Source organism: Phoenix dactylifera, chromosome 14, assembly GCF_051530095.1.
Source record: "Phoenix dactylifera cultivar Ajwa chromosome 14, Ajwa_hap1_PhDact_Kaust_v1.1, whole genome shotgun sequence".
In the NCBI taxonomy this organism is placed as follows: Eukaryota; Viridiplantae; Streptophyta; class Magnoliopsida; order Arecales; family Arecaceae; genus Phoenix; species Phoenix dactylifera.
In genome coordinates, this window is record NC_143203.1 from 24,946,233 (window position 1) to 24,969,598 (window position 23,366).

A 23,366-nucleotide genomic window follows, 5' to 3' on the forward strand; every position below is an offset into this window, starting at 1 on the left:
GAACTCCACATTTGACTCCTGGTCCCACAAATCTGGGTCTCACGAGTGATTCGTTGGGGTGCAATTGTGAGTGCTAAATTATCTACGGTGAACTAACAAATTCATCATTTTCCCCGCAGAGCTGGCGAGCCACGTTTCGTCATCGTAGGATCCGATTGACCACGCCACGTGTACAGCCCCCCCCCTAATAAAGAGCCCAGCGGTCTTCACATTCCCCCACTCCAACCCCTCTCTCTCTCTCTCTCTCTCTCTCTCTGTCTCTCTCTTGAAAAAAAAAGCTGTTTAGCGTTCAGACTTCAGACAAGAGAACCAGCAGAAAGAAGGAACTGTCCCCTCTCTCTTCCTCCCTCTCTCTAATGGCCGGAGAGCTTCTTGTTTCCGGCGGCCGGCTGTATTCCGGCGATAAGTGCTCCGCTTTCCGGCGGAACCTGGAGCCCTTTCTCCCTGGCTGCTCTTAGATCAGCCCCGCCACCGTCCTCTCCTCGCCTTTCCGGCGAAGAAGACTGTTTACTTTTCCTCTTTCGTCTTGTCCTCCGTTTTCCTAGCTCCGAAGCATTTGGTCTCTTGCTCTATTTTTCTTCTACTTGTTCTTGTTTCCTTGCTGCCTTCGTTCCAGAATGGCCGGTTCGGTTCCTTGGATTCCTTTTCTAGGGTTTGTTCCTCGCGTTTCCCTTTCAAAAGAAGTCACATTGCTTTTGATGACCGATGTGGGTGTTTTCTTCGTGCTCTTTTGATTCTTCCTCTGAAAAATCTCTCCTTCGCGTGCTAGCTAAAAAAAATCGAGGTCTTTGAGTCAACTGGAGACCAGTAGAAAAATTGAAATAATCGAGCTTAGCTTCAGATTTTCTAATGAAAAACTAGCATCTTAGGGAAGGAAAGATTGAGGAGGATATTTTTTTGGAAGAAAAAGGGGAAGAAATTTGATAGGAGATGAGAAATCTGCTGCTCTACTGTGTTTTCTTTCTCGTTTTCTTTCCTCTTTTGGCCATATCCGGCGTTCTCAACGACGACGTCCTCGGCCTGATCGTCTTGAAGGCCGACCTTCAAGACCCCACGTCGAAGCTCTTGTCTTGGAACGAGGACGACGACGACCCCTGCGGTTGGATCGGCGTCAAGTGTAACCCGAGAACTAACAGGGTCACCGAGCTCAATCTCGATGGGTTCTCCCTTTCTGGAAAGATTGGTCGTGGTCTCCTCCAGCTCCAATCCCTCCGGAAGCTATCCCTCTCACGGAACAACTTCTCGGGCAGCCTCAATCCGAATCTCTCCCAGCTCGAAAGCCTCTGGAGTGCGGATCTCAGCGAGAACAATCTCTCTGGTTCGATACCTGACGTGTTTTTCCGGCAATGCAGGTCCCTAAGGTCCATCTCTTTGGCCAACAATGACTTCTCGGGGGAGATTCCGCCGAGCGTGGGCTCCTGCTCGACGCTGGCAGTGCTGAACTTCTCCTCGAACCAGCTCTCCGGTCGTTTGCCGAGTGGGCTCTGGTCTTTGTATGGTCTCAGATCACTTGACCTCTCTGGTAATTCTCTGTCCGGTGATATACCAATGGGAATTAGTCGGCTTTACAATCTGAGGGCAATCAGCTTGCATGGTAACCGGCTTTCCGGCCGGTTGCCGGATGACATTGGAGGGTGTTTGCTGTTGAAGTCGCTCGACCTCAGGGGCAATTTGCTCACCGGCAGCCTCCCCGAAACGTTGCAGAACCTTTCTATGTGTAGCTATTTGAGCATGGGCTCGAATTCTTTTTCCGGTGACGTTCCGGTGTGGATAGGAGAAATGAGAAGTTTAGAGACGTTGGATTTGTCGAGCAATTGGTTTTCTGGCCAGATTCCAGATTCCATTGGCCAACTTCAGCTAGTGAAAAGATTGGATTTCTCCCATAATGGTCTGACAGGGAGCTTGCCGGAATCGATAGGCACTTGCAAAAGCCTGTTGGAGGTGGATTTCAGCCAGAACTCACTGACGGGTAATCTCCCAACATGGATTTTTGAATCGGGTTTGCAGGTTATTTCAATTTCGGGGAATAAAATGAGTGGCTTCATACAAATTCCTATTGCTACTGATGAGACCCTGAAGGCATTGGATTTATCCAGCAATGGATTCTCCGGTGGAATTCCAGTTGATATCAGGAACATGCATGGTTTGCAGTTCCTGAACCTATCCTGGAATTCACTCTCGGGTTCTATCCCGGCGAGCATTGGGGAGTTGAAGTCAATGCAGGTCCTTGATCTAAGTGGAAACCGGCTCAACGGGAGTATCCCGCCGGAGATAGGGGGAGCAGTCTCTCTGAATGAGCTGAGGCTGCAGAAGAATTCGCTTACTGGAGGAATACCATCTCAGATTGCGAACTGTTCTTCCCTCACATCTTTGTAAGTTCTCTGTCCTTGCCTTTTTCCATTCTTGATGTCTTCCATTTTAATTTCTTCTTATCTTATTTCATCTAGATTTCATTGGTTTTTGTAGATAGATATGAGGATTCTTCCCCTCTTTGCATCAGCCATTCTGGGATTGTGGTTTCTTTCTCTTTCGCTGTTTTGAGTGTGTTAGACCTCCCTTTTATGGCTATCTTCATCAGATTCTTATTGTTTAGATTCTCGCACCAAAAAACTTGTCTGTGTTTTGTTTTGGAGCGGCAAGCAATGTTCTGTTGCCACTGCTGTCTTAATCACAGCCTTTTTGGATTATCCATTTGGTTTTCAGCGTGATGCCTTTGCCCTTTATTACATGTCTTCTTTGGTGATTGCCCATGCTTATTAGGTTGACGGCCACATCCCACATGGTATAACACGTTATTTGGCTCTCATTCATGAAATAAGCTCTCACCATCCTGATAGATTTCTGTGTGTTCTGCACTCGAAGTTTGCTAACCATCTTCCTTCTCATTATCACTAGAATCTTTTTTTATTTACTTTATAAACATGGTACAGGCTCAGTGATAAACCTGAAATTCTAAAATTTCATTTTGTCTGGCTTTGTAATCATATAAGATCTTTTAGTTGCTTTTGTTAGCTTAATGCATTTATCTAACTGATTCTATTGTTTCTTTTGTTTGGGTTGTTCATGTAGAATATTATCACAAAACAATCTCACAGGCTCAATACCCCCAACCTTAGCCAACCTCACCAACCTCCAAACCATAGACCTCTCCCGCAACAGGCTTACAGGCACCCTCCCAAAGCAGTTCTCCAACCTCCCCCACCTCATCTCCTTCAACATCTCCCACAATCTCTTCTCTGGAGATCTCCCCGCTGGAAACTTCTTCGACACCATCCCTAACTCCTCTGTCTCCGACAACCCTGGCCTCTGTGGTTCCATTGTCAATCGCTCCTGCCCTGCAGTCCTCCCCAAGCCCATTGTCCTCAACCCCAACTCCTCCTCGCCTGACCACTCTTCCGATTCGGCCTTCTCCCCTGGCAGCCTCCGCCACAAGAAGATCATCCTAAGCATTTCCACTCTCATTGCCATTGGAGCTGCTGCTGTGATTGCACTTGGTGTTATCACCATCACTGTCTTAAATATCAGGGTCCGCTCCTCAGCCGCCTCCCAATCTGCTGCACCTTTAGCCCTCTCCGATGACTACTATAGCCACTCTCCTGGGACTGAAGCAAACTCTGGCAAGCTTGTCATGTTCTCTGGAAACGACCCTGACTTCAGTGCCGGGGCACATGCCATCCTTAATAAGGACTGTGAGCTGGGCCGCGGGGGCTTTGGTACAGTATACAAGACTATCCTACGAGATGGCCGGCCTATGGCCATCAAGAAGCTCACAGTCTCAAGCCTTGTGAAGTCCCAAGAAGATTTTGAGAGGGAGGTCAAGAAGCTGGGGAAGGTTAGACACCCCAATCTTGTAACCCTCGAAGGTTACTACTGGACTCCATCCTTGCAGCTCCTCATCTACGAGTTTGTCTCTGGTGGGAATCTATACAGACACCTCCATGAAAGCTCTGGCTCGAACTTGCTCTCGTGGCAAGAGAGGTTTGATATAATTCTTGGGATCGCAAGAAGTTTAGCCCACCTCCACCGGTTCAACATAATTCACTACAATCTCAAATCGAGCAACATTCTGATTGATGGCTCAGGCGAGGCTAAGGTAGGGGACTATGGATTGGCAAAACTATTACCGATGCTGGACCGCTATGTTCTTAGCAGCAAAATTCAAAGTGCACTTGGGTACATGGCACCAGAGTTCGCCTGCAGGACGGTGAAGATCAACGAGAAATGCGATGTTTATGGATTTGGAGTGTTGGTACTGGAGATCATGACAGGGAGGCGGCCTGTGGAGTACATGGAGGATGATGTGGTGGTGTTATGTGATGTGGTGAAGGGGGCATTGGAAGAAGGGAGGGTCGAGGAGTGTGTGGATGGAAAGCTTGGTGGAAAGTTCCCGGTGGAGGAGGCTGTGCCAGTGGTGAAGCTGGGGCTGATTTGTACATCGCAGGTGCCATCGAACCGGCCTGATATGGCGGAGGTGGTGAACATTTTGCAGCTGATCAGGTGCCCCCAGGATAGCTCAGAAGAGGAATTGAGTTGAGTTCCCTTGAAGTTGCTTTTGCTTTCCCTTTTTGTTACTTGAAATCTAAGACATGAAGAGAGAGAGAGAGAGAGAGAAGCATAGGGTTTTTACGGTGAAGAGGAATCCGGTTTGCCTGTTTAGAATGAGAGGAAGAGGAGTTGGGCTGTAGTATTGGAGAAAGAACTGTTGAGAGGTTGTATTTTTCAGTTTAAGGTGGCAGGTGCTTTCTCTGCTCTCCAAGTGGGTGCTAGTATTTATGTTGACCGGATTCCCTTTCACCGGGCACCTAGATTGTCAGACCCTTGACATTTTGTCTGTTATTTTATCTGATTCTGACGTGTTTCTATTTAGCAGCATTGTTCTGAGATTGGACACACAGGATGGTGGTGGAATATGTTGTTGGCTTGTTGGATATACAATAACTAACCTTCTAAATCTTCATTGTTGTGACATTACATTAAATTGACATGGAAGTCTAATTCATGATAACAGTATGAACATAATGCTTGATATGTAATGGCTGCAAGGCTGCGAAATATCAGATTTGTATGCAACCTTGTGATGTCATGCATCTCCACTCTCGACAAAACAGATTGGCTACACATGAAGCCGATAAATACCATATATGTTGGACTTGGTAAGTTCTTACTGAATAAGTACAACATTATGATGATGGTATATTTGAAGTTGCATCCTAGGCACTTTAATCATCAACAGGTTGGCCGAGTCTTATAAATTTTGCCTTCAAGTTTCATAAGCTAGGACCTTTTAGAAACTCCACTTCGAAGGGGAAAAGGGGTTTCTTGCAGTGTTTGATGTGATACACAAAAGGCATATCAAGATCTGTGTTAGGAGCATAATCAAATTCTGATGGAACTCTAAAGCCTAACTAGGTCAAAATTTCAAAATGCAGCCCTAGCGTATGAACTTTGCTTTCTCTGAATCTAATCCATTTCTTCGAATCAGAAGCAACCATATATATATATATATATATATATATATATATATATATATATATATATATATATATATATATATATATATATATATATATATATATATATATATATATATATCTCACTTCCTTGTTTCGAGAACTGACTCAAGTTTTTGTGGTTTCAGGAATTGGTAAGATGCTACTCTTATTGACATTTTGCTCATCCAGAATGATGGCATCAGCAGTGAATCCCTTTTCTACTGGCGACGCCTTCAACCTCAACCATTCCCCTGTTCTCTAAATTTAATCTGAGGATAAGAACCTAGTGGTTCATTAACTTTTATAACTGGGCCCTGGCCTTCAATAGGCTGTCAGAAAAGTGCAAAAAATAGGATTTGAGTGAACCTGACTCCACTCTCCCATCATTCCCTTAAGCTTGCATGTGGTTTTGAGCATCATAGCCATTCTTTTTCTTCTTTGTAGGTGAAAGCCTGCATCATGTTTAAACTTATACATGCACCTGGATTCTGGACCAGTACTATTTCAGCCCGTTTCCAAAATTCAAGGCTAACAACTTCTCCTAAAGTCAGAAGCAGGTAGGGACTGAAGGGACCTGAGTTTAGATTTTCTATACTCCTCGTAGTAATAAACAGAGGGTGATACAGAAACAATAAACAAATAGACGTAACATGAGTTGGAGAAAAATATTTATTTAGTTCACAACAGGCTAATGCAGTGGTGGAGAGAGAATCATGCAGTGTGTTGATGTGGCCTACTAGGAGAAGTCCTTTTTTTCTTAAATCATTACCCTCCTCCCAACAACATCTGTACCAGGGGTCCAAGTGGGATCCAGTGCATAAAAAAGTGTCTCTTAGTCATATTCATCTTAAAGTATCAGGATACACTAAGTGGTACATAGAGCATTTTCCTTCTAGACAGGGAGAAAATATTGTCATCTTGAAGGCATTAGCTGTCTGTAGCGGTCCCACCCTTTATTTCTTATCTTGAGGTTTTGCTTATATTCTTAATTTCATTTCCTCTGAAATGAGAAATATTTACCTTCATCATGTGCATATTTACATCTGCAATTTTCATGTTTTTAAATATTTATTTTCATGTGCTCGGGTTAATTGTATATAAATGTGGTAGAGAAAGTAAATAGCTTGGGAAAATGATATAATTGCCGTGTCTAATATTGGAGGAAAAAATTGACCATAACAAAACTTTCACCATCTCTATCGCATATGCTCTTCTGTTAGGCCTACTTCTTTGTGCTATTTTAATAAAAATGGTAGTTACCTTGTCATCATTTTCCTTGAAAAGAGAAAAAACGTAACAGTGATGAATTGGAAATGAAGGTGTGATGAAAAAAATGATCATGAGTATAAACAAGTCTTTAGTATGTTTGAGATGAAAATACTTATAATTAGATGGACTGTAGTAGAGAAATTCCTTCAAGTTGAAAGTTAAAACATGACTCAAGTTAACGAGATAGTATAAAAGATCTAAAAAACCATTATCAGATAATTAGAAAACAACTTGCTGAATGTGGCTTATGTATGCTCTTGACCTGGAGAGAGATCTTAAATATTTGCTGGAAATTCCATATGGTGTGGTTGGGGAATATGACTCTCTATTTGTTTCTCTATACTTGATTCCTTGGTACTTATAATTATATACCTTGACCAAAATGAACAATTTCCTTTTCAGGCATGACTGCCCCACTCTCAGGTATTTAATCACAATAGAAGCTTAGCAACATCTGATTTGCTGGGGCTCAGTGATCAAAAGATTATCCACCCTGGAGTCAAGTCAAGTCACATGGTGTCCAGCCGCACCATTATCATGCTAGCAATTTGAGTATTAGGTGCTTTCTTTCTTTCTTCTTCTCCACCATTGCAAAAGATAGGGCATCATTGCCATCTTGCTTTTGTTTAAGCTAAAATAGTGAGCATACTTGGTGGAATACACTTTGATGCCGATGCAACCTGAGTATAAAACATATGACCCTTTTTATGTTTACAGGCTAATGACTTGAGAATGAAACTTGTGACTCTATATGTTCATATAGGATGAATCTCCCTTCTTATTCTCCTAAGAATTTTCCTTAGGTCTTGATTGAAGAAGGGCCCCTGGTTTCATGCTCATGAGAGTTGATTTTCTCACCAAATGATAGAGTAATCACACACACACACGCATGTGCAAGTCTAATCCTCTTGGTATTTTTATTGGTAATGGATAATGGAAATGACCTGCATGTCACAAAGCATTCTATCGGGCACAGGCCTTGTATGGTCGCAGGCTTGCCAGCTCATGAATGAAATCTAGTACTTTTCATTCATAGATTTGCTAATGTTGATGGTTCCTATCCTGAACCCTAGCACCAACTCATTTGAACAGCAAAAGAGGGTGGAGGAGGGGGCGTGTTTGGGTTTGCAAGATAAGCCCCAAAGGCCAGGGAGAGGGAGGAGAGGCATCATTTAAAGATAAAAAAGGGAGAGTTCTCTTGAAGGCTTGGGTGGAGTGGAGGCCTAGAGAAAGAGCTTGGTACTACTTTAACAAGGGACAGCATGATACGCCCTTCACAACTTTCACTAGGCATATGGGGCTGGGGAAGCGCATGATGTTGGGAGGACTGTAGGATGGAGAAAATGAACCACTCCAACATGGCATCCTTTATCCCACTCACCTGAACTAAAGATGATGTCTTAAGTTGGGATGTTCAGCTTTACATGATCATGGCCTAGAGCTCACATCATTACTGGATGGGGATCATTTTGGTGTGGGAAGGTCTATCCTACATTAAGCGGACCAGTTTGTGTGCCTTTTAATCTGTTCTTTCGTGCATTTGTTTTTTTTTTTTGTCATCAATGAGGTGAAACACATGGGCATGCAAGTTCTGCACAAGAAAGAAGCAGAAGACAAGCTATCATCCTATTACTACATTAAAGTTTTAGATCTTCAGGCGAATCCTGTGCTTGTGATGATCTTCACAATTTACAAATCAAACAAATAACAAAACTTACCCAAACTGTGGCAAAGTATTCGAAAGAACTTTATAAGATCTTTTTGTTAACAAGATAGATCAAAGATATTTCACCTCTTGTTTCCATAGGCATTGTCTGAAAGAAAGTTACCATGGGGACTAATAGGTGCTACCGAAATTTGTAGATTTTTTATTGCAACTTCTGTGACACATGCTTGGCTTGCACATAGGCTGCTCTATGGACTCTAATTTCCAGGACGGACTCTGTTTTCGAGTCTGGAGATGGTCATCAAGAGTGTTCATTCAGAAATCCAAGTATTCATATCTCATACGCAACCCAAACATCATATAAATTTGCATCTGCCTAGTTGTTTTTGACTATTGTATATAGGCTGGAGATGGCCATCAAAAGAGTGTATCTGCGGATTGGGTGGCTGCATATGTGGCCAACCACTCCGGAGGCACCCTGTGGGCTGTGAAGGAGGAGTTGCTCAGATCACTTCATGACTTGTTTACTAATTCCATTGGATGTATTCGTACTCTTAATATATGAAATACCTGCTCTAGCAAAAAAAAAGAAAAAAGAAAAGAAAAAAAAGAAGAAGAGTGTATCTACTTAAGTAGGAGAATGTTTACCATTACAATAGAAGATTTCCATGTATTCACATTTCATTTGCAAACCTTAAAACATCATACAAACTTGCACCTGCCTAGCTCGAACAGATGGATTTCGTAGACACGTTCTTGATAGAAAAAGTCCCTCCCCGTTTTCGATCTTTAGCTAAACCACTGTGGAATACTACTTTCTCTGGCTGGGGAGTTTCATGGTATTGGGTGGTTTTATTAAAGCCAACTGGGATGACACCTCCAAATCCTCTAGGGTTGGCAGCATGATCCCATGATGCTGGAGCTACAATGGGTGAAATTATAAGCTTTCCAAGTTCCCTTGGCTTCATGCTCTAAAAAATCTTATCCCTCATAGTTATAGTTTTTGGAATAATAATTTACAGTAGTTAGGCATGACAGGCTAACAATAAGACTCAGAGGAACGGCAAGAAAGCTACTAATAAATCTCACTTTAAGGTTTCAACCAGATGACATATTTCGTGGTTTGGATAATCTCAGGCATTCTTTAGGAGTTTCAACAAGAAGATAAGGAACTGCAAAAAGAAGACTGCAAATTATGAATCATAAGCTTTCACACAATCATAAATACGATCATAAACTTGCAACTGTTAAGTATTTTAATCATGACACATCACTGTACCAGAATCTCATATTTTGGGTGAAAAGAAAATTTCAGAATAACATTGAAAAATGAACTGCAAGAAATCTAAAAATTACACGATCATGAATATCTTTTAAGACAAAAACAACATGAGCGCAGCATTTCTACTGCCAAGAAAAAAATTCTTCTTTTGTAGGATTTTATTTGCAAAATCTTGCAAAGATCAGAAAAAGAAAAACCATGGCTTGATAAACCTTTAGATACTATGGTTACAAAGACAGAATCATCCATAAGACAATAACCTGTAGCTAAATCTACTGTAAAACCAGAGGCAGCTTATGCCAAACAACCAAGATTAGAAAGCAATACGACCGTGATCACTCTTAAGACATAGGCTGGTTCAAGCACACAAAAGACAATCTCTTGTATCTAATTGCTCATTTGGATAAAATCAGCAGCATTTTCAAGCAAACAACCAAAGAACAATGAAAGTTTCATCATCAGAATACATAATTTTGACACTTTAAACAGATATTAGGGCAACCCCAATACAGATTGCAACACAGCAACATCCCCTGGATCCACATTGTTCTGCTTATTTTGTCCGAAAGTATAGATCATGAGCAATGGTGACGTATTGATGCTTCATTGTGTACTCTTGATGGTAGGAGATCTGTAATAGCTTATGGACTTAGCAGCTGGGTAGAACATTGATAGTTTTAGAGCTGTCAAGGTTGGATCAAACTCCTCTTCGCGGATGGGCAGGTGGCAGCTAGGAAGATCCTGTCTGATGTCGCCATAGAAGGTTCTTCAACTCAGAAGCCCCTGTGAAAATCTAAAAGATACAGCCCTTCAAAGGGTTTCCAATTCAACTAACAAACCTATTGCTCAAAAACAGCAATTAGGAAAAAAAATTTATCATACAAAATTTCTTCATGAAATTGTTTTCTTCTCCACACAAATAGGCTGGATACCCTAAACATCACTATCTTTTCTTGGCACTATGATATGCAACTTTTGCCTAGCAAAGCCACAGTATAGATAACTTTCTTTTGGGAATTGCTTCTGATTATTTCCTCTCCTGGAAAAATAAAGGACCATTCACTCACTTTCCACCTTGTTGAGAGCCTAATCATCCCAATCAACATCCCACCCATGTTTTCTGGGAGATCTTGAAGTGAGTCCATTAGCTGAAACACTTCCAGTGGGTAGCTTTTCTGAAGCCTGTGGCACTGCTTCTTCCTCATCCCATTCCTCATCCCATCCCTCATCCCAATCATCTGCTTTGTTTGAGTCAACAACTGCTGAACTTGACTGTGTTTGTGCTCCCATCTCAAGTTGCTGATATGCTATGCCAGTATCATCTCTCCTTCCCCTCCTAAACTTGCAACAGGCCCATGTACCTCCAGCAATAACCATGGTAACAAACAAAAAGTAGGCACCATAAATAGGTGTCAGATGGGTTGCATAAGAAGGAAACTGCTGGACAGGATTCCAGTTAGAAAAAGAAGTCTTGGTGTGAAGAATGCAATTCCCTTTTCCAGCATTTATAACTATTTCTAGTCCGCTCATAGCATTCATTGAAATCTGAAACAAGCATTGATAATAATCAATCTAAGAGCATAATTCCCACACACTAGAAAGAAAATAAATTCTGGTCAGTACACAAACTAAAGATTGCTGGTCAGATATGTGAAGCTACCAAAGAGAGTGGCAAATTAACATTTAAAACAGAAGGCTGTTGTAATCATTGTTGTTGATAATTGATCTGGATTTTATGATCTCGAACAAAATGACCCTGAACAAGCTGGATCTCATCTTCTGATCATGATCAGTTTGGGAAAATAGGATATAGATCTGTGTTAACAGTTATATAGTCCCTTGGATAATAAGATTAAAATTGATCATGATAATTATATTATTGAAGCATGTTAAAGTCCATTTTTAGTAAGTTATTTAACTATATGGCATTTTTACCACTATTAAGTCTGGATCACTAAGAACAGGAAGACCATTATTTGGAGTTCATGGAGTTAAAAGTAGGAGTAGGTAGTATACAAATATCTTGAATAACTGGACATAATGTTTGCTTCATTAAACATGCTATATATAGGCTTAATATTGAACATGCTACATATAGGCTTAATAGATCCAGAATTCTTATATGTATGGCCTTTTGTTCTCCATTAGTCTATAGTATAATTGACTCATTTTTTTCAATTTCCTCATTTGTTTTATATTTGAAAAAATAGAGATAAATTGGAAATATCTTATGGTCTGCAATCCAATTCATGATATGCTCCAATCTAATCCCCAGCCCCTTTTATGGTCCACGACTCAATCCCAAGCTTGACAAAATTGATTGCAATTAAGGTGCCATTATAGAATCTACACAGCATGGTGAGGTTGGATGGAAACAAGCATAAGTCTGACTGGAATGGCTGAGAGATGGAGCAAATGGTAGGTGGTGTTGTCAAGAAGAACACTAGGACTAGATGGTTTATGAGATGCCCTCCAACAATAAGGTTAGATCCAAATAAAATGATAGGATGGCAATGAAGTTACCTGACATCAAATGTCGTGAAGGTATGAAGAAGGGTCTTTGAGTCGGAGGTCACGAATGAGAACGGATGAATGAAAATACACCCATCAATCAAAGGCAAAAGGGGCTGATGAATTACAGGCTGAGGCGATGGATGGTAATGGTGACACGGGCTCAATGTTAAAGGAGAGAGTGGCCATGAACATCAAAGGATAGGTGGAATGGAGGCATTGGGAGGATAAACTACGGTATACAAAGCAGGCAAGGTTTTGAGAAATTTCAGATGGTCGAACCATGGACATGTGAACCAGCCACCAATATAGGTTGGTAGGGTCAATGGGTCTAGCACATTGCTTAACACCATCACCTTTTGTCCTCCTTGCTCTCAACACCCAAACCTTGGTCTTTGACCAAACTGGGTTTGATTGAATAATGAGCTCAGCCATCTGACTCCAACTAATTTCATACTTGAACTAAAGGTCAATCATTCAGATTTCTAGGGTGGATGAAGCAGATTTGCTTCCCCATCCTCCTCCTAGAACAGATTGGACTTCAATACTCACCTATCTAATCTATATCTGATGTTTTATAGACCTAGGCTACATGAGCTATCAGATTAGGCAGATTTCCTTGTTTATCCCCCCTTTTTTTTATAAAAAATCTCTTAATGGATCGGACTCGGATAACCACCGATGTAATCCACTTTTGATCCATTAAAGAATTAGACTTCATGACCTAAAGGTCCTAGTACTAGCCATACAATATATATCATGGCTAGATTGCCAGAAATGTCGAGTGAAAGTGCAGTAATCTAGCACAAAACACCTTGACAATTACATCTAGGTATCTTGATAAGCAACAACTATAAGAAGATAGTGTAACTTGTTTGATGTCATTAGAACTAATATGAAACCAATACGAATCAAATAATAAAAAGAAAGAGAAAATAATACCTCAAAAGCGGAGCATGAAATATTGCAGTAAAGACCCAAGCATTAGATCTAAGCCATCAAGTTAAGCCTATCTATCTAAATATTCAAGATTTGTAGGCAAATACAAACCTAAGATTACTTGCACTAGCAACCAAATTGCTTCCAGCAAGAATGTCAGGGGGAACATGTGCAGTCAAAAGATCACGGTCAAGAGGTTAAGCACAAGAAATGTTAAAAGTAAACAAAGTTTATAGAGTGGCTACGAAAATAAGCAGTAGGAATGGGCCATTGCAAAGCAAAAAGACTGAAATATAATAACTACATGCACAGAAAGGTCATAAAATTAAAAGTATGAGCAAGTTGCAAGAAATTATAGAAATATAGATGGGCAAAAAATATCCGCAACCTTGAAATGAATCCAAATTAGTACCCATAATCTATTATACCGACAAAACATAGGTGAAGTAACAAACATGTAGATTTAGAGGGGTATCAAGAAACTGAGGCATCTGGAGAAGGATAAGAAATGCATGGAGTCCACTTTAAGTTCGGTCAAGTCAACATAATCATTGTTTTTAGGTCAGATATATGGGACCAGGTGGACTTAACAAAGATCATGCCAATCATCCAAAACTATAAGCACAAACTCTCAAGAAGGCAGCCGGATAAAGAATGGTTCAAAAGCACTTTCCAAAATATTCATCAATCAGCAGCAAGGGGAAAGTAATAAAATCAACAACAGACATCTAGTAAGACCTCTTATTTGAGGCCTTGGTGGATATCAAACAGAAGATCTTGCCTTGTTGGACTTAGTGACATTACTTTGGCCAATAGCAGCCACGTGGGCATACCTGAAAACAGCCTGAATTTCAACATAATTTGCAAATATAACTGCCACCACATGAAATGATGAACTATTCAGATAAAATGGAAAACCACCACACAAAAAGATGGATTACTCAGATTTTTCTAAAATGACAGATGGTTTTGAGAAAACAGTTTGAGGCTTTGATACCATGCTGTACAAGTGCTGGGAAAGTGCAACAATGCAACGAGGAGATGGTGAGACAATTACCCAATATGTAACCATAACATCTCACTTCCAACATCTTTTATAATTCACGATCATACAGTACGTTTTCTCTATGCATAATACAACAATAAACAGGCCATTCTATCAATATATAAGTCAAAGAAATAATAACCTCAATCCACTTTTTTTTATTGCATTTGCTAGTCATACAATGCATACATAGACTCAATTACCTCATGCTAAAGGCATATTTGCCTTGACTATGGGTTTGTCATGCTAGAAGAAATTTGTATGCGGCTTCACATCAATAAAATTGAAATTCATCCACTAACAAGAAACAGTAGATATAAGCAAAGTTTTACCTTAGATAATCTACTTGGTAAGCACTTCTTTCCTACTTTGAAAAGATTGTATGATATTCTCATATCTAAAAAATAAATATTTGAAATAAAATAATAAATGTAATTTTTTTTATTTTTTTAAAGCAAAACTCTTGCTTTGTGGCATAATAAGCTTAATTGTTTATTCCGAAGTTGTAAGATATTTTGCCTTCTAAAAATATAACTGCAGAAGCGATGGACCACTGCCCAACTCAGAAATTCAGGGACCATGAAAAAAATCATAAATTTTCAATTTTCATTGTCAAAAAAAAAAGCAAGGAGAAGGCACAAACTGTTTTGTTGTTTCCTTTGGCTATTTGTATCTTCTCATAAATATTTATAGGAGGTGTTACTATAATTTTCGCAGTCAGAGTGCTCTCCCCTGTGTTCTGGACTAAAAGAAATAATCCCTTGGAATCTGCAGTAGAAGAGAAGAGAGCATAAGAAGGATGAAACCTTTATGAAATAAACAGAAAGGGGGCAAAATGATTCTTCATGGATCCTTATAAAAGCAAAGAAGCATATTCAACTTGCGATTGAAATGAATAACAAGACATATATCCAATGCAGATACAATCTCAACATGGAGTCTTGGAGCTGGAAGCAACAAGGTAACACGGCTTGCCATAAATTTAGAGAACTTTTCACATGAAATGTATAATTCCTCAAGCAATAAACAGCAATACTAAATCAAAAGTACACAAGATAAGATTCCATCACAAATCCCACCATATCCAGAATCCACAGTTACTAAGAATTCTCAGCAAGCAGATATATTCAACTGAAACTACTAATAGGAAACTATATAGACAGAAAAACTAGACATGCAGTAAATTTTTTTGAAAAGACAACTACATAGTATCATATTGCACAATGAGCAAGCCAAGAACAAAGAAACACCCATCTTACCATGTCCAGGAGGTTGAAGACAAGCAACCAATTCATCGATACGGCATTTTTCAGCTGACGCATGGCATGCATTCTCCTGACTTCTATCCGTAGGGCTTCCCGACTTAGTAGGAACCTCACTTCTTTGAGAATTTTTACCATTGTTGTTATTCTCCGGTCCACTGGGTCTGGGTGGCACTAAATTGGTCGCATTACCCGACGATGGTGGAGTTTTAAGACTTGTTGTAGTGGAGTTCGCAGCAGGTGGAGGGGATTGGAGTGATTTCTTCCGCGGAGGTTTCTGGCTCCACTCAGAAACATTGTTTTTCGGTGAAGTAATCGAAGCAGGAGACGGAGACACCTGGATACATTCCCAAAGACCAAGATTTGCAGCACATGAGGCCACTCCTAAAACCCCAATGCAGGAACAGTGGTGAAGAAGCCAAGTTCTTACCTTTTCCGAGTTGAGCTTGTCGTCTCCCTTCCATCAGCCATTAGAACTCGAGATGAAGCATCGGACTCTCGCGCCACAACCCAAAACAAGACGATCACCACCAGAACTCTAATCCTCTCCATCAGAAGCTATCAAAGCCTTCTTCAATACCCAGAGATGTAGCCTTTCGAATGAGGGAGATAGCAGACAGCTCCAATCCGGAGATCGGAACAAAGACGAACCAAAAACCTCATCATTGGCAGAGATCCATGATAGGAATCCGACACTCGATCGGAGAAGACAAAAAGGAAACAAAATGAGAGTAAGAAGATCTCAAACGCCTCCAACCGGCTACATCTCACCACCAGATCTAACCAACTAAAACACGCCCAACACACGGTGGATCAAGAGCGGCCATTGGGCGAGCCAAAGTGCTACACTGTCAAGCTTGCGTATCAAAAAAAATCCGAGATTCCACCAACGTGACAAGCAAAACAACATCCACGTACGAAGTATTTACGTCCCATGTCTAGGCCACACTTAAGTTAGTTATATCTAGTTGACCCACATGGTTTAGTTCTCTAATAGTAGGTAGGCTTATCCCTGGACAAACACAAAAAAAAAAAAAAGTAGAGAAGATAAGCAAGAAAAATACCCTAACAGACTGAAAGATAACTTTCTTCTCTTCTTCGATTAACTTAAGTATTGGAGAATTTCTCGATACGTTCCGACTAGATGACTTTTTTGTTCTGCATTGTTTTAGGTTGGAGTGCTGTCATCCGACGAGGATCTCGATTGCAGTGATCGAGCGTCGCTTGCCTTCTTCAATTCCAACCAAAGCAGTCGACTACCGAGCTCTTTAGCCTTATCGTGCTTTTTTCCATAGTGCTTAGGGCTAGTCAGTTTTCAGTAGCAACAAGATCAATTAAACTTGAAAGTCCTATTCATTGAGAGAGAGGAATCGCGGTTGGAGAGCTAGGATATTATTATAAACAAAAGATCTTGGATTGGGAGCTAGGGTTAGGGTTTTGATTCTGGTTTGCCTGTTGGATTTAGCTAAGACAAAGATAGAAACTTCTTAGAAGCGAAGGAAGTAGAGTTTTGAATTTGCCAATGATTTTATGAAGAGTAGGAAGTGGGAGCGGTGGTGGTGTATGTTTTAATAGTCTAGTGGGGGTAGCCATTAACCCCTTAATCGTTGTGTAGATAAGAGCACCATGGCCAAAAAAAAGAAAAACTTGGTTGAAATCTCAAACATTAAAATGTCACCATTTGTTTTTTTTAATAAAAAATTTGTTTGCGCATGGTTAAACTTGAGACGTAGTAATTAAGAGTTGGGATTTCATCAGTTTGGTTAGGTTTCCTCCGACGTTATTATTGCATATTCTTCTGTCACGTGTTACACATGACCAGCACTATGTTATTAAATCTCATGTAAATCTTGTTCAAATCTAGCTAAAGAAGGTTGATAAGCAAAGTGATTGGCAGATTTAAAGAGCTTTACAACTGCCACAATTGAGATGAGAACTAGGTGCAACTGCATGGTGAATGATTAGCAGGTCAATTCCACCTCGCAGTGTCCCGCCCCCCCCCCGAATGATCGGTGCGGCGGTTAGGCATCCTTAGACGAAAGAGTGGTCTTTCAGGATTGGTCGTTGTGTGTCACCACCTCCCACCTCCCTTCCTCGTTATAAAGAGAAAGTCATTTGGCATACCTGCATGGATTAGATGTCCAGATAAACCCCCCGACCTGGGTCGGGCTTAGGCGAAATGAGGCTTGACTATGGACCGAGATCCGTTTCATCTATCCCCTGCTTTCTTCTCTCTTTCGGTCAGAGCAAAAAGTCCGTTGGTTCCCTCGGTGGGATTAGTTCCAACAACCCCCCCTACCTAAAAGTTAACGAGAGTCCAGGGTTCCACGAATCTCACTGCACTGACCATAGTAAACTCCTTCTCGTTGTACCAAAATGGAGGTCTGATTTGAACGACCAGCCCTTTCTGAAGTTTCCCAAGCTCCGTGGTGAATGGCTCATTCGGAAGGCAGTGGTAAAGGCCTGCTGCTAGTTCAGATGGTGCAGCTAGCGCTAGAGTTAGGAAGGCAAGAAGGCAAGGAGTCGGAAACCAATGGTCGCTTAATTGCTAAATTGCCGGTAGAAGCTGGTTGTCCTGAGGCTCACTTGCTTCTAAAATGCCCGGTTCGCCTCTAGAGTTGGGTCGTACTCGACTCGATCATGGTCTGGTCGACCTAACCTTGATGAAGGAGTGGATAACACGACCCCAGAGAGTTTTTTGGCAGGTTGCTTAGGCTTAGATAAATTCCCTCTTCTTTCTTAGATTTGGAATTCTTTCGCTTTTACTCGTGAAAACCTAAAAAGTCCTCTATTGCGTTCTTGCTGCGAAGAAGCCATTTGTGCGGACATCTTTCCCAAGCAAAGTTCGTCTTCGTACGGATAGATACACGTCTTAGAATCTCTATAAACACTTGGCAGATTGGCGGCAAATTTAAAGAGAATACTGCCTAAATGATCTAGGGAGCTGATGATAATATAAATTACTCGTATGGATGCTTTATTAAATATTGTAGGAGCCAATGTGATGAATCTCATGCTATTGTACATGAACAGGAAAAAAAATTTTAAAAAAAATCTCTTTTGAGGCATATATCAGGGTAATCATGCGACTTCTTTGAAATCTTTTGATCACTTCAAAGAAGAAACTTAAAAATAAGAGATGAAAATAATGATAAATGGAATAGTAATCTTTGGACCGCCTAACTCCCCCCTTCACACTCAAAGGCAATTACTTTTTCCTCCTTTTTCTCAATGTTTATGTGGATGGTGCATAACTTCCTTGTTAAGCTAATGGTGCAAGACTGAATACGAAAGGGATGTTCAAATTGACTCGTTCTAACTTCAAGACCTGGGTATCTCTTTTGCAAGGAGGGTATTTGATGCAGATAGAATATACCTGGAGGGTAACTCCTCTACGATGATCGATTGGATGCGGAGAGTTGATCGATACGGAGATGGTCGCCCACTGATTCGTGAGACCCGCAGACTGATTGGGAGTTTGGCTTTTTTCCAGTCAGCGCACATGTACCAGGAGACGAACAGAGCTGCGGACTGCATTGCCTCCTACGTTGCTCGGCACACTAGAGAGTTCATTTGGACTTATATTACTGAGATATCTTCTCTCTTGTATCACTTTATTGTTTCTGACTTAGCAGACTATACTCATGTGAGAGCTCCATGAATGCCGCTTCTTACCACAAAAAAAAGAAAAGAAAAGAAGAAGAAAAAAAAGAGACAACATAACTAGTTTGGTTAGACTCCCTATATCTCGGGTATGTGTGAGTCGAAGTAGACCTAACTATTTGAACTCATCGTCAACGTCTACCCCCGAATCTGGTTCGTGCCCGACGCGAGACGCAATCCAACCCATCCACCCATTTGTTACAAACCCGGTCCACCACATGAACGCTCTAAATCATGCTCTTCGATGCTTGACCTCCCAAGCACGTCAAAGCTTCAATACATACGGCATTAAACAGTGCACAAAGCATTAGATGCTCGCTTTATTTCAAGCCCAGATCCCTTCAGGAGAATGAATCTAAATACAAAGCGAACAGTGACCTCTTCATGTTCTTCCTCTGCCATGGAGGAAGGAAGAAGAGGAAGCCTTCAGGTCTGCTATGGGGATCACCACACCACGCTGTTTGACGAGTTCGAGCGTCTGACCTTTGAGATCCAACTGAACCGGACCATTCTCAGGAGGAGCTACTCCGCTCCGAGCCCGCTCTGGTTCGCCAGATCGCCCCGGCCACCGCCCCGGCAGCAAACTCAGGGCGTCGAACCGGGACGGAGGCCTTCGAGGTTGTCTCTGTGGAGGTGGTTCAGTCGGGTCTTCGGAGGTGGGAGGGGTCATACGAAGGAAGGAGCTAAACGGAGGGAGACTCGGGCTTGCCCGGCCTAGACCTTTTAGCCTTTTTAGTTTTAATGACGTAACAGTTTCTCGATTCATGAAATATGAGTCAAGACGTATATTTATGGACATTATGTTGTTATTTTCATTAGCTTTTAGATATGTTGATAGCATTCAAATTAATATCAAAACTTGCTCTATGTATTATATGCATATGGGTGGGTATATGTATGTATGTAATTCAAAAGGTTAAAGGTATGTCTAGTAAAATGTTTGCATGCGCGATGTACATGGAATAAAGTTATGTTTTTTATTTATTTATAGTAGTTATGCAATTCAGAAGGTGAAGATTATGTCTACTAAAGATTTGCATGTGTCATGCACAAAGGCGAGAGTTGTACTTTGCTCTGGCATAACTACAGTACAATAGTTTGAACAGGGGAATGACGAATTGGATGAGAAACCACAAAAAGCAATTTTATATGTTTTCCTGAACACAAATGAGTCATGCATCAGAGATGTAGCCAAAAATCTCAGAAGAGCTTCTCAGATGGGTCTCCGTAGCTCAATAAATTATAATATTTAGAAAAAAATTACATAACATTTTTTTAACTTTTTGCAATTTACATTTATATTCAAAAAATTTTTAATTTTTGCTTAATTTTTTAAAATTATTTTTTTGTTACAATATGGTCCAATTATCCATCTCTATACATGTAACAAGATATTTTTAAAATTTCAAAATTATCCTTTCAGAAATGGAACAAACTATAATACATAGCTCTCGTGAATGGGAGACGACCGTATAAAAATTCTCCAAAAACCATCATTCTTGATGTTAATCCCAATCAAACGCCACCGGAGACCAATTGCCAGGCTCCGGCATCGGGGATGGCAACCGCGTAGGTGACCCAACATTCTTCCCCATGCTTTTTCTTCTCGGCCGGATCGCGATCGTCGTCAACCTGAGCGATGAGAGGATCATATATATATATATATATATATATATATATATATATATATATATATATATATATATATATATATATATATATTATTTGAATAAACGAATCATATCATCCCAGTGCAGACGTAGCCAGAATCATCACCACGTAAAATATCCTAAACTTCCATCAGAGTCATGGAGATGGAATTCCACATTAATTATATTATCAGAGTGGTGTGCAGCATGAAGCAACCAATCAACCACCACATCATTAGCCTCCCTCGATATGTGAGATGCTTCAAAGGCCGAAGGCGTCGAAAGTCTACTACCATATCTCGTCACCAGCGTTCACAAACAATAGTACATTCACAGCAGCACCTGTGACAAGTTTTGCCGGCTTTGAACGCAAGTTATACTCCCAAATGCTAAAACTGTGATGAGATGGTGAAGAGTATATAAAAGCTTCTGCATTAACTGCTTTAATGCAAAAGACCTATCATCGTCAACTTGTGCAGCCTCGCCTCACACCAGATATTGCAGGAAGAATCCGAGCCTCCTGGGAAAATGCGACGGCTTGCAAAGGAGAGATGAGGAGGCGCGGACGCGGTCGGTGGAACCGAGGTGGAGGGAAGCCATCCCTGCCACCTCTCTCTTTCTCTCTCTTCGCGCAGAGACTTAGATGGAGGATGATGAAGATTCTGTTTGGAAGAACTGTTAGTAGTAGAGCTTTTGGAAGTAGAGTTGTTAGAAGTAGAGCTGTCTGAAGCAGAGCGTTTATAAAAAGCTATTTGCTGTTTGGTAACTATATTTCTAAAGTGCTGTGGCACTTTAACATGTGTTTGGTAAACAAACTGAGAAAGTACTTTTGTGTGACAAAATGACCATAAAGGACATTACTAGTATTATACAATAGAACATAATAAAATATAATATGTATTAATACATAAATATATAATATAGTATAATATTAATGTAATATAATATAATATTATTATAATATAGTACTATAACATTATGTATTATAGAATAATAATTTAATATAATATTAAATTATTTAACATAACATATCAATGTATTATGATATAATGTAATATAATATTATATTTATAGTATAATACAATAATAAATATATAAAATATTATAATTATTAGTGTAAATTAATTTTTCATCATTCTAATGACCATTTATCTCTCTAACAAATATTCTAGTTAAGTGATAAAATTGGTTAAATAATTACTAATATTTTTATTTATTTATTTAGGCTAGATTATTTGCTATTCACTCATTATTTTTCTTTTTATTTTATTTATTTATTTATTTATTAGTTTATTTCATTAAAATATATAGGGGTCGCCGACCATGGATGGTGGCCGGCATGGTGGTTGCCACCATGGGCAGCCACGAGCTCCCAAAACAATAAAAAAAAAAGAAAAAAAAAAAGAAGATGAAGAAGGAACAGAGGCAGCGGCGTTGAGAGGAAAAAGAAGATAGAGAGGGAGAGGGAGAGGATGGATGCGAGAGGAAGAGGCGGGATGAGAGTTTTGGAGAAAAAAGTGTGATTTAAATGGGGTATTTTGGTCCAAAAAACAGCTTCCCGATAAAGCTGAAAACAGCGTTGTCGAAAAGCTCCAAATTGGAGCTTCTCCCCAAAAGCTGTTTTCAACTTCCCACAAAAGCTGAACAGCTTTCCGAAAATTTTACCAAACACCATTTTTTATCTAAAAGTACTTTTGGAGGGCCAGAAAGTACTTTTGGGCCCTCTAAAAGCTCCTCCAAAAAGGGTCGAAGTCGGCAACGTTTTGCCACTTCGTATAGGTATGCCCGTTTCAACTAAATATACTCTGGTTCGGCATAATCTATGCCCTCAAAATGAAACAAGGGGAGTGCAGTATCAAAAAATGAGGCACGTAAAATTGCGAAACCGCCCAATTTATATAGATATAATATTTTTTTTTTGTGCATCGGCTACTCATACTAATCTCATATGAGCACTGCCACAAGAGTCTAGAGAGAAAATACATCCCAGAGATGGGGAAACGGATACATGGCTTGTCCAGAGAACCTTAATGGAGTGGTGAGCCGCAAAAGAGGCAACCCAATCCGCAGCTCTATTAACTTTCCGATGGACATATGCAGTCTGGAAGGTAATACACTCATTCAATAACCTCCGAATATCGACTAGAAGCGGATGGTCTGCTTTCCCCGACCCCACTTGTAAATCCGCTCAATGATCTCAACAGAATCTCCTTCTAGGATGATGTGACTCGCCGTGAGCACCTGCCCAGTATAGGAGATCTCCTCCCACACTGCCCTGAGCTCCACTTCAGAAACACATACCTTAAAAGTACGCCGTCCTCTATAGCTATTAACCTGAAGTAGTAGTCTCTGATCACAAATGCAGCACCGACACCGTCCTTTGGTAGATTATCATTAAAGTTCACCTTTTTTTTAAATTATTATTATAAATACGCACAAGAGCGGCCCAATATATTTGGGGGTTTAAGGCTGTTTTGTTTTTGAGGCCTTTCCTACAGTGGGCCAGCTTAAGACGAACTTACATGGAGGCCTTTTTCTTTTTTATTTTGTCTTCGAGGCCTTTCCTGCGGTGGGCCTTCTTTAAGCCG

General features: G+C 40.5%; 2 protein-coding genes and 1 long non-coding RNA gene across 3 annotated transcripts; 2 read left to right on the top strand and 1 right to left on the bottom strand.

Annotated features, from left to right (window-relative positions):
- Positions 1-218: 218 nt before the first annotated feature.
- Positions 219-4,866, top strand: LOC103708906 (uncharacterized). Its single transcript, XM_008794013.5, has 2 exons — positions 219-2,372; positions 3,070-4,866. Exons 1-2 carry the CDS (start codon positions 931-933, stop codon positions 4,532-4,534), a joined length of 2,907 nt encoding a protein of 968 aa, XP_008792235.3. The 5' UTR covers positions 219-930; the 3' UTR covers positions 4,535-4,866.
- A 716-nt stretch (positions 4,867-5,582) lies between these two features.
- On the top strand, positions 5,583-7,499 carry LOC148700131 (uncharacterized). The gene is made up of 2 exons (XR_015973054.1): positions 5,583-6,049; positions 7,164-7,499. It is a non-coding gene; the product is annotated as an uncharacterized LOC148700131 (long non-coding RNA).
- Positions 7,500-10,064: 2,565 nt separating this feature from the next.
- Positions 10,065-17,596, bottom strand: LOC103708905 (uncharacterized). Its single transcript, XM_039132669.2, has 4 exons — positions 17,591-17,596; positions 15,464-15,803; positions 14,848-14,972; positions 10,065-11,254 (listed from the first exon to the last, which is right to left on the bottom strand). The coding sequence occupies exons 1-4, from the start codon at positions 17,594-17,596 to the stop codon at positions 10,796-10,798; spliced, it is 930 nt and encodes a 309-aa protein (XP_038988597.1). The 3' UTR covers positions 10,065-10,795.
- Positions 17,597-23,366: the final 5,770 nt, after the last annotated feature.